At 36.4% G+C, this 11,349-nt stretch overlaps 2 protein-coding genes across 4 annotated transcripts; both read left to right on the top strand.

The window, feature by feature from the left end:
* Positions 1-2,306: 2,306 nt before the first annotated feature.
* Positions 2,307-5,054, top strand: LOC134676857 (small ribosomal subunit protein uS17). 2 transcript variants are annotated; one of them, XM_063535249.1, is made up of 4 exons: positions 2,307-2,385; positions 3,233-3,349; positions 4,254-4,459; positions 4,910-5,054. In XM_063535249.1, exons 1-4 carry the CDS (start codon positions 2,374-2,376, stop codon positions 5,031-5,033), a joined length of 459 nt encoding a protein of 152 aa, XP_063391319.1. In that variant the 5' UTR covers positions 2,307-2,373; the 3' UTR covers positions 5,034-5,054. The 2 variants fall into 2 exon arrangements, with proteins under 2 accessions (XP_063391319.1, XP_063391312.1); XM_063535242.1 differs by lacking the exon at positions 3,233-3,349 and adding an exon at positions 3,058-3,186 and having other exon boundaries at positions 2,345-2,385.
* A 1,392-nt stretch (positions 5,055-6,446) lies between these two features.
* On the top strand, positions 6,447-11,307 carry LOC134676840 (MIP18 family protein galla-1). Of its 2 annotated transcripts, XM_063535231.1 has the most exons (3): positions 6,447-6,667; positions 6,749-7,012; positions 8,556-8,805. In XM_063535231.1, the coding sequence occupies exons 1-3, from the start codon at positions 6,523-6,525 to the stop codon at positions 8,651-8,653; spliced, it is 507 nt and encodes a 168-aa protein (XP_063391301.1). In that variant the 5' UTR covers positions 6,447-6,522; the 3' UTR covers positions 8,654-8,805. The 2 variants fall into 2 exon arrangements, with proteins under 2 accessions (XP_063391301.1, XP_063391294.1); XM_063535224.1 differs by lacking the exon at positions 6,447-6,667 and having other exon boundaries at positions 6,871-7,012; positions 8,556-11,307.
* The last annotated feature ends 42 nt before the right edge of the window (positions 11,308-11,349 follow it).

Below are 11,349 nucleotides of genomic sequence, written 5' to 3'. Positions count from 1 at the left end.
TCACGCCCCAGCAGGGAACCAAGGGAAAGTTCAGATATTTAATTAAAATACATAAATACCTCCTAAAATAGGTGTTTTGCAATAATTGAATTATATTATTATATTATAATATATTCATTATCCATTAGCATTTCAATTATGTTTATGTTTAACGAAGATATTGAAGCTTCAATTAATCGCTATTTCGTTCCGCTGTGTAGCGTTTATCGATATATAACATGATTAAAATCGACTTTTCACATCCCTAAAAGAGCACACATATACGCTTTTACGCACACATACACAGCCTGGGCGCATCAAGAAAGGCAACACTTGATTTGAAGTCCACCTTGTCAACAGTATGGTTGTCCTTTTTTGAAAAAACGGCATTTTTTAAAGAGCGTTGAGAGAGAAATGATACTAGTTGCTGCGCCGTGAAAGAGAACAGAAAACGTTGGGGGGCCCTTGAACTGCGCGACTAGAGTCTGGCTACTGAAATTTTACCTAAATTATTGGCGGGAAATTCAAAAAATCTTGGGCTGGTCACACTTTGTGTAGTAGGAATTATAGTTTTGATACTAGACAATATCTTTGATATTCTGTGCACAAATAAGGTCAGTGGCGTAGCTAGGGCGGGGCGGCGGGGGCGGTTCGCCCCGGGTGTCACCCGTTTAGGGGTGACACCCGACCGTGAACATCAGTAGTGTCATCTATAAAAAAAACCGGCCAAGTGCGAGTAGGACTCGCGTTTCTAGAGTTCCGTACATAAGTCCGACTCACGCTTGACTGCACAATTTTAATAGGTTTTCCTGTCATCTATAATGTTAGATTTATTATTTCATAAACGGTATAGTTTTATTATTTTATCACAGTTTATTATCGCAAATAATGAATCTCCAGCAGTTTTATCTCTTACGACCCCGACGTTCTTTGAGGGGTGAGTCGTCGTACTAAATCTATGAGAGGGTTTGAAGTTAATGTTTGGGATATTTCTGCTTTTATTTAAAAAAAAGTTTTTAATGAAATTTTACTCACTGGGTAACGCACTTTCGATATCAATTTGAAGTTTTCTGATATCTGTTGTGATTATTTCTGTAATTGAGAAATTATGTCACTGTTTCTAATTGGATGACTCTGAACTATTTGAAATTCATTGTGAAATGGGATTGGATTTTACAGAATCTCTTCCAAATCTCGCACTTGGCAAAAAAGTCTACTTTTTTTGAAGTGAGACATTCATTGAGTTTTCACTTCTGCCGGCACTCCCGGAGTGCAACTCGTTGTTTTTTTTAACATAAATTATTTGTATATCCTTCACGGGATAATGATGAATTGATGACTCGGACCTTTGGGAGGCGTGCGCGGAGTCCAAGGTCCAAGCCAACACGTAGATGACACTTATGAAATGTGGGTTACACCGACCGGATGCTGTCCTTGCCCGTGTCATAGAACGCGCGCAGAGGCAACACCCGCCAGGGGTGGATTATTGAGAGTTCATGGAATCTAAAACGAAAGCGATGGAGTAAATTGTGAGCTATGGAGTATTAAACATAAATTACTATTACTTTTTTAAACACTTAATTATATTTTACAATTTTGATTGAATTTTGGGGTGACACCCACAATTTCTGCCCCGGGTGCCATCCATGCTAGCTACGCCCTGAGTAAGGTACCTAAGGAAATAAGCTAAATAAACGTTTAAGTGCACTCAAAGTCAGTTCACATAATTTCTACCACTATTTAAAGTACAGTCAACGACAAACACACATGTTTACGTTCCAATATTTAGATTTTATAGATATTTTTCAGAACTTTTAATTTATCCGTTTCTTTATACACTTGTCCTATTTATGAGATCCAGGCATTAATAAATTCACGTACTTAATCAAAGTAATCGGCAAATGTTAGAACTAGTACTTAAAGTATCAAAATATTTATAGAGACCAACCTCCTAATTTGTTTACATTTGGTTAGAAGTTGTAAACATTGCACTTTTGCATTATACAACGCTACACGTCGACTTCGCACATTGTCGTAATTATTTACGAGCTTAAATAATAGTTTGTGAACCTCACTCAGCATAGAAATTATTAATATTATTTAAAATAAACCCCATAAAAACCGCAAACAATTTGAATGAATGACATAAATTGACAACTGACTTTTAGCTTTTTTTTAAATCATAGACAATTGGTGATACAACGACGAAATATCTGTCAACAATTTTTGGCTAGACTCTACCTCTACATCAAAACTCTACATACATGCGTAAACTTCATGCACCGCGTGCAATTAAAAGATTAAAAAAAAAAAACTTTAACTGGCAACAATATCATAATCTTTTTCAAGTATTGTAGTATAGCAACATCAGCCTTCTTTTCGTTGTCAAGCAAGATGGCGGATCAGGTACGTTCTGGTTTTCTGGGGAAAATAATAAATTTTCCGTGGAAATGATAGAGTTTTACTACCAGAATATGTATCAATGCTGTGCAAACACGTTTCAAATAAATTACTGTGAAAAATGAAAGTGTTAGAAGTGATAATGTGCATGTTGTGTTCATCCACGTGGGAATCGATTTTTACCCGGTTTTATGAACAAAATATACTTTCACGATTAATATAATTGATACTCACCAGTTTCCCCTTTTTTATATTAATTTTGTTGCCTAGTTGTATTATAACTCCAATACATTTTAATCGTGATGTATCTTTATAGGTTAGATCTGTTAATGATGTGAATCTACAGTCACAAATCTACATTATATTTTTTCCAACTGCAGTTAAATTACCTGTGTTATTGTATCCGCATTTTTATCTAAGGCTTATCCAAAAAAAGTAATCCCTTTGTAACAGTAGTTTCAAAAGATGAGGTTATGTTATTGTACCCTAAAATTATCTCAGTGGCGTTTCCGTAGTTAATACATGTAGTAGTTGAATGAATATAGTGTTACCTTGATAAAATAACGTATCATAAGATTGCGCTTTTAAGTTTATTAGCTCTTGCTTCTAGCTAATAATATGCGTTATTATATTAAGAGGATTGCAATGAACATGTACAATATAAATTAAAAATTGCAGACGGAACGTTCATTCCAAAAGCAACCAACGGTTTTCTTGAACCGTAAAAAGGGCATCGGCGTGAAGAGGAGTCGCAAGCCTCTGAGATACCACAAAGATGTGGGGCTTGGTTTCAAGACGCCCCGAGAGGTAACGCATGTAGTGTGCCTGCTAATGTGTGTTTTTTCTTTCGTAGACAGAGAAAGCGTTTCAGAAACAGGCTACGGTCTTCCTCAACCGCAAGGGGGGGCTGAAGAAGAAGGACATGCGGCATTCCAAGAATGTTGGGTTAGGCTTCAAGACTCCCCGTGAGGTTTGGCTCTTTTTTCAGTCTCTGGTGCTCGCTGGTGGTGGCTTATCTACGGTTCATATACAGGGAATCATGTCATTTTGCTCATATTTGTGGAGTGGGAATGGCTTTTTTTCTTAACAATTTAACAGATGATATTCTAATGTTATTACTTTGTTATGTATCTATGTATAAAAAGAATAATCTATGTTAATTTCATTGGTTTTGTCTCATCAACAATATTAACATGTTCACTGTCCGTGCCCTGTAACACTCTAAGATTAACAATACAATATCAATTGGGGCAGTTAAAATTGTGGTTGAAAGGACTAACCTTGCATGTTTCATAATGTTTATATATATATTGAAAACCATTATAACTAACCAGTAACACATGTAATATGTATACTGAATGTGTTATTTTAGTGGGATGTATCACTTATTGCAAACACCTTACTAATAATTTACAACCAATCAACTGCAAGTTATTAATCAAAAAAGGTCTCGTATTAAAATTGGCTTGTATACTGATTAATGTATATCTACTTACCCAAAAATGTCACCAATTTACAAATACTGAATGCTGTATTTAATCCAATAAACTTTTAGGACCGTGTAAAATGATGATACCCCACGACGGTCTTCTGATCAACACCTGATGAAAATCGTGTTTCTAACCCAAACTCTGATTACACAGTCCAAATATTTAATACTAAATAACTAAAACACACTTGTACCTACATGCTTTCAAACGGCTGTTTTGGCGGCGGTCGGTCAGGTGTTTTATATTGACTTACCCTCTTATTTTTGTCCATATCCATATGTATCCATATTTTTATTTCCATATTAACCCAATATTCATTATGTGGTGGAAGAAAATCATTACCTATCATTAGTTATCGACTCAATCTTTTACTTATGTTCTCAGGCCATTGAGGGAACCTACATTGACAAGAAATGTCCGTTCACTGGCAATGTGTCCATCCGTGGCCGTATCCTTACTGGTGTGGTCCAGAAGATGAAGATGCAACGCACCATCGTCATCCGCCGCGACTACCTGCATTACCTCCCCAAGTACAACCGTTTCGAGAAGAGGCACAGGAATATGTCAGTCCATCTGTCACCATGCTTCAGGTGAGTTCATTGTAATGGTAGTAACAACATTGTGTAAAGTATATAAATAAAATATAACAAATTAAATTCTTGAGTCACCTTGAGTCTTAAAAGTAGCTGAGATTCTTAATGTTGCTGCCAGACACTAGATTTATCTACTTTTAAAATCCATAATATGTATCTGGAGTAGGTATTTATTAAAACCGGCTAAGTGCGAGTTGGACTCGCGCATGAAGGGTTTCGTATTCGTACCATTACGAAAAAACCGCCAAAAAAATTACGTTGTATGGGGGCCACTTAAATATTTATTACATATTCTGAAGGTACTCAAATGATGATACTCACACGACGGTCTTCTGAATAACCAATTGACGATGATCGTGTTTTAACCCAATTCTGATTTCTCCGATTAATACCTGTCTTGCAAATGTTAAATAACAATATCTTATCAAAGAAATTATTCAATTACAGAGACGTGGAACTCGGAGACATTGTCACGATCGGCGAGTGCAGACCTCTGTCCAAAACCGTGAGGTTCAACGTGCTGAAGGTCTCGAAGGGCAAGGGCTCCAAGAAATCCTTCAGAAAGTTTTAAAATAAAGTTACTTATTAAGTATTTTCAGTCTTTGTTTTGTTTCCTTGTACATTGATTTGATTAGTAAAACTAAAGTAAATGCAAATGTATGAACTCACACTGAACACCGATTGATGTATAAAACAGGGATTTGCCAAGACAGTGAATTCGATTAATTAAATGCTGTCAGAGAGCCTGCCGTGAACCACGTTCGAAGTGTTGCCTCTTTATCGCACTTGTAAATTCGTATGTAAGTGTGACTGGAGGCAGGCAACACGTCGAACGTGGTTCACGGTAGGACTTCTGGGCGGTTGAACGTTCGTTGGCGTACACAGACGATCAAAATAATTGGGATTACCCACCATCTCTGCTTTCGCTTACTTTTTATTTTCATTGTTAGCTCTTATGGTAGTTATGGTGTATCAAAACTAGCATTAACAATGGGGTCGGCAAGAAGCGCTGGTGGCCTAGCGGTAAGAGCGTGCGACTTTCAATCCGGAGGTCGCGCGTTCAAACCCCGGCTCGTACCAATGACTTTTACGGAACTTATGTACGAAATATTTGATATTTGCCAGTCGCTTTTCGGTGAAGGAAAACATCGTGAGGAAACCGGACTAATCCCAATAAGGCCGTTTACCCTCTGGGTTGAAAGGTCAGATGGCAGTCGCTTTCGTAAAAACTAGTGCCTACGTCAAATCATGGGATTAGTTGTCAAGCGGACCCCAGGCTCCCATGAGCCGTGGCAATATGGCGGGATAACGCGAGGAAGAAGAAGAATGGGGTCGGCAACTGTCAAAGGTTTTTTATAGATGGCGCCAGCATAGCTTTTACACATCTCTAGTTTTGTTCTAAGAGATTTGGCTTAAAAGGCATCCAAGCCATACAATGCCAAGAAAAAATAGTTGGTTGATATTTTAGCTTGTGGAACACAGTGAGCGCCAGCGAATAAAAAAAATCGTTGGTTCGAACCGAATGTTCGGAGGAAATTCTACGAGCTGATGCATAAAATTGTGTTAATTGCGCCATCTGTCAGCGAGTAGTATAACTAAAAAACCATAAACAATATACGTCATTTTAAAGTTTTTTTTAAGCGTCTAATAGACTGCCGTACCGGACCGCGACCTTGGTGCAGTTCGGCCATTGACGGTAGTATCCTATAGACGTGCGTGCGTCCGTGAGGGACAAAAATAACGCAATGCGACATTATGATTGGTCGAGTTTATTTGTTGCCCACCATAAACCATACTTACGGTGGGGAATTCAAAAAGTGAGACAAGGACAAACAATAATAGCGCTTTTTCTGCTACTCCTACTGAGAGATTCATAAGACTATCCCGTTCGCTCATTTCCCCCAAAACCCTAAGGGAGCGCCAATCATATCGTAGAAAAAAATTGCTTGTCTATGGATAGCTGCACTTTGCGCCTGACCATAGATATAACGTCTGACAACACAAACATGTCCGACTTGTGCATAATACAGAAGGTATAAATTAAATACAAAACAAACGATATGATATCGTTTTTTTCCAAACTCTCTTTAAATAACACACAGAAACCACCAGTGGAGCTTGCTAGGCCAGCTTATATGGACAAAAGTGCAAGTTTACAAGAGCTCGGATACAATGACGAGAATGACTTGAGAGAGACAATTTATGGTTTGTTTTTATGAAGTATAATTATGTGGATATTAGACTGTTATTCCACGTGATATTTTAACTGAACTGTGGTGTTTTTAGACTTTTTGCGGACCATACGAGACCCTGAGAAGCCAAATACGCTCGAAGACTTGAAGGTTGTTTACGAAGAAGGGATTTTTGTGAAGGACCCAACGGAAGACAAAGTGCCTGTTATTCGCGTTGAATACAATCCGACAGTGCCTCACTGTTCTTTGGCAACCCTCATAGGACTGTGTATAAGGATTAAGATCCAGCGGTCGCTGCACCATCCTGTGAAACTGGATATTTATATCAAAAAAGGCGCACATACAACTGAAGATGAAAGTAAGTAAGATCTCGAAAGATCGCAAATTGCAATATATTTATTCCCTGTGGCACTTTTAAAACTCATATTTAGACTTGAATTTCATATCATATCTCACATTGAAAACATTTCAATATTAATCAAAATAATATCTGAACAGATTTTACTAACAATAAAATGTTATATGGTTATTTTCGTTGCTATTACCTCTATGTTGATATTATTAAGTACTCTACCTATACTCCACTAAGCGCCACTTGCACCATCCCATTAACCCGAGGTTAACCGGTTAAACCTTTAACCCAGTGTCAAATTGTACTGGCAAGCATGGTAACTCCAGTTTTAACAGGTTAGCCCCAGGTAAGTAGAATGATGCAAGTAACCCTAAGTAAACTATGAAAGTTATAACTATTTTGCAATGTTTGTTTAAATTGTGTTTATCAGCATCAGAAGTAAATGTTTGATATGCAGGTCAAGTGGTGATAATTTACAAGATAACAAAAAATGCTATTTATAGTCTTGTAACATTTTAATGTTAATTTAATATGCTTTCAAATCACTGCAACAACACTGTATACTGTATATATGCCTATTATGGCACCTTTATAATTACAAAACTATAAGTTGTAGAAACATACCTATAAAGTAGTGCTTATACATATATTATATTATATTTACATATATTTATATTAAGTTACTAACACACACATGTTAGCTCGACAATTCTTTTGTTTTTGCTAGAATCTATTGAAATATAAATCTTATTAAAATATAAGTGTAATTGAACAAAATCATTATTGTATTAGCTGGACACCATATTCTGCTCGACAAAGGCTAACGCAAATTAGAGATTGACTTAAAGATTAATGCACATACAAATGAAATGTCTTATAATATTGTTTGACATAGATTTAAGACACTTCCATGTATATATAATATATGAAATACAAGTTTTACCACCATGACCTTCAAACCTCTGACAATGATATTCTTATCTTATTAAATGGGTCAACAGACTATATTGAAATACATCAAATGCTTGGCCATGCTGCTGAGCTGCCAGTCTAATTATAAAAAATCTCGACACATTCAAGAAAATTTGACAGTCAGCAGCAGAAGTTGCTAAACGGGCGAGGTGATCAAAATTACCTTACACGCTCTTATTCTCGTTACAATAAAGTAGCGTCAAGATCATTATGAACACCTGGCCTGCTTAGCAACGTTTGCTGCTGACTGTACAAGAAATGAAAGAACCTTTAATTTTGGACATTGCCCACGGACCTTGGCCGCTCCGACCATATCTGATGGCGACTGTACAATGACTCCCTTTTTCTGTTATTTTATTCATTTATTACTCTTACCAAGTACACAATAGACGCAACAGAGATACCACCGTTATGAGACTTCCTAGGATTAGTATTTCCCGAGTTTAACTCTAAATCTAAAGGAGCCCAGGGTCCAGCAATTGGCTTTAGTTCCTATAATTGGTACGGGCATTAGTCTTTTGCTAAAATAACTACCATCTGCACCTTTAATTAACAAGAAAAATTATCTTTGTTTCAGTCAACAAACAGATCAACGACAAGGAGCGTATTGCGGCCGCAATGGAGAATCCTAATTTAAGGAACCTTGTTGAGAACTGTATTGCAGACGAAGAATAGAAGTTTACTAGACAAAACTTTAGAGTAGTTACCATGGCACCGGACGCAGCATTCTCAAACCTCAGTGACAAGAACGAATTTACTAAGTTCACTAGATTCCTCGCCTATAAAGGCGTTCAGGTCATAGTAGAGTCTAGGAAAGGAGTGAAAATTGAGCTAAGCAGTAAGCCACTAACTTCTGACTCTGATTGGTTCAATCTCCAAATACCAGACTCGCCAGAAGTCAACCAAGCTACCAAAAATGCTCTGCCGTCAGACAGAGTACTTGAAACTATACGATCACAGTTGCATGTTGAAATATCTGTGCAAACTGAAGATGGTGATGAAATGGTACTGGAACTGTGGACTTTGGGACTTGATGAGACACAATTTGATACTTCTCTCAAAGCAATGAACACTGTTTATTTCCGAATGGGCATACTTTTAAAGTCCTTGATAACTATCACAAGGATAACGCCAGCCTATCATTTATCACGAAAACAACGAATGGAATCTTTTACTATATTCTATAGGGTATATAATGGAGAACCTAAAATTAAATCATTGGGAGATTCTGTGAAAAACATCCAAGCTGGAACTCTGAAAACTCCTCTAGGAGGCCTATGTTTTTCCGTTGCTTATAGAACCAACTTCTCAATATCACCTAATCGAACAGATAAGAGTAAGACATTACTTTTAAAGAGTGATCACTTTGAACTGAGTCCTAAGCATGTAATATTTGAGTGCAAAAAGAAAAAAGAACAGAAAGACAAAGAATACAAGCCATTAAAACAAGTGGACCTGAATAAACCATTACGGTTAGCTGCTTTTGTTGATGAAGAAGTAATTCAGAGAGCTATAGAGGAATTCTTTAAAAAGATACCTATCCCCAGGTGTAGGCAGAGGGAGAGGCCCAGAGTCAAAACGCCCCCTAAAGAATACCCCATAGAATCAAAGAGCACACAGGACTTGGACACAACTATACTCTCTAAGAGTCCAACATCTTTTGAGATGCCTCCTAGAAAATTTGCCGGTTTCAGAAGCGAAACTGAACCCCCATTGAAATTGCTTCAATTTCCTTTCGCTGACAACCACCCTATTAGAGATTTAGCGGAGTTTTACAAAGATTTCTTTAATGCTCCCCACTTGAAGTTAGCTGACGAATTGGGCTCTATTAAGAGCTCCGAGTCAGTTAAGGAGAATATTGAAAACAATGATGATTTATCTAAAGACTTGGAACTGTATGAGAGTTCCGTGCAAGAGTTTGACGATCTTTTAGCTGAGATGTGTCGTTCGGCAGAATGGAGTGGGAACTAGGGAACATTGGTGATGGGAAAAGACTGATATTGAATGGTTACTATAAAGGTTTTAATGTTAAGCCAGGTATAAACTACTTGATGTGAATAACAAGGTAGCAAAAATAATGAGTGTGTAACAGTTGCAGTCTGCCGTATAGATTGTATTAAAAGCCATTTCAATTCAAGAACTGCATTTGTTTGCATGAAATAGAACAAAGCTCGAGAATATCTAGTCTTTATTTTCTATAAATTTTAATTCACCTAAAAAATATGGCCAAACTGCCCTGTTACACTTTTTATGTTATAGAAACCTTTGATTTCATATAATGTAATTTACTAGTAACTTTTTATGTAAATAATGAATTATATACCGGTTCACTGCTATAGTTAAATATTATTATATGAATATGTAAATTAGATTGCAGTCATTTTATAGTAAATACTTGATGTCCTATTTTAATTGCTGGCCAATGTAATTCCGTCAACTGCTATTTTAATACATAGAACTTTATCTAGCAAAAACAAGGGATTGACAACTGAAGATAAACATATAAAAGAAAATGATAATGAGTTGTACCTAAGGGTGGTTTTCCGCCTATCCAATTTCTTTGACAAATGTGTATTGCATCTCACATTTTGCTTTAATGAGAGAGTGAGACGCACTGACATTATGACAGGTGGAATACCACACAGAAAGGTTTTGATACTTAATTTTATCAATTGCTCTTTTTTTGCTAGAAAACCATTATCATACTCAGTCGTCTGCTATACCTTTCGCTCCATGTATAGTACATAAATTAGCGAAATTTTGGCCTTGAAAAGCACACCAATAATCATGGTGAAACTTAAGTAAAATGTATGAGGTTTTAGTAATAAAACATGCTTTTACCAGTGTTATTACCACTTATTTTTATCTTTACTCTAAAACTTAATGTACACACACGTAAGATATTAATAAGTTTTGCAACCTAAACCTACTTGGATAGTTACCCAAGTATTAATTAGCTTTTTTTTGCGTGATCCTTGAGCTTTGGTGACCATTTGACCAACAATAGAATTACCTAAGTATGTAATAAAAATTGCGGCAAGGTGGGTCTTTCTTTAATCATCTTTATATGGGTACAATATCAATTAAAAATGAGATGTGGGTCTGTAATGTCTGTATTAAGTACTTGACTTGCTTTCGATTTGGTGTAATTTTTTATTATAACATGTGCATACCTAAATGAAATAAACCAATGGTAATGTGAAATGTAATTAATTTTGTACAAATAGTTACTTATAAATGGAATAGGTATGTTATTTTAATTTTGATTTTGTTCATAGAAAATGTAAACATATTGCTCTTATGCCTTATTAATAAAATTCTATTGAAATTATTATCTAAACTTGGTCAAGCAAATCTTGTCAGTAGAAAAA

The sequence above is a fragment of the Cydia fagiglandana genome, chromosome 2, assembly GCF_963556715.1.
Source record: "Cydia fagiglandana chromosome 2, ilCydFagi1.1, whole genome shotgun sequence".
Lineage (NCBI taxonomy): Eukaryota > Metazoa > Arthropoda > Insecta > Lepidoptera > Tortricidae > Cydia > Cydia fagiglandana.
This window is presented reverse-complemented; position numbering and strand designations above follow the sequence as displayed.

Bases quoted from the DNA above. Each gene is read 5' to 3' on its own strand.
- LOC134676840 (XM_063535224.1), top strand. From the start codon at position 8,687: ATGGCACCGGACGCAGCATTCTCAAACCTCAGTGACAAGAACGAATTT.
- LOC134676857 (XM_063535242.1), top strand. The intron at 3,187-4,253 runs GTAACGCATGTA...TTATGTTCTCAG, and splicing joins GTTTCAAGACGCCCCGAGAG to GCCATTGAGGGAACCTACAT. The intron at 4,460-4,909 runs GTGAGTTCATTG...ATTCAATTACAG, and splicing joins CATCTGTCACCATGCTTCAG to AGACGTGGAACTCGGAGACA.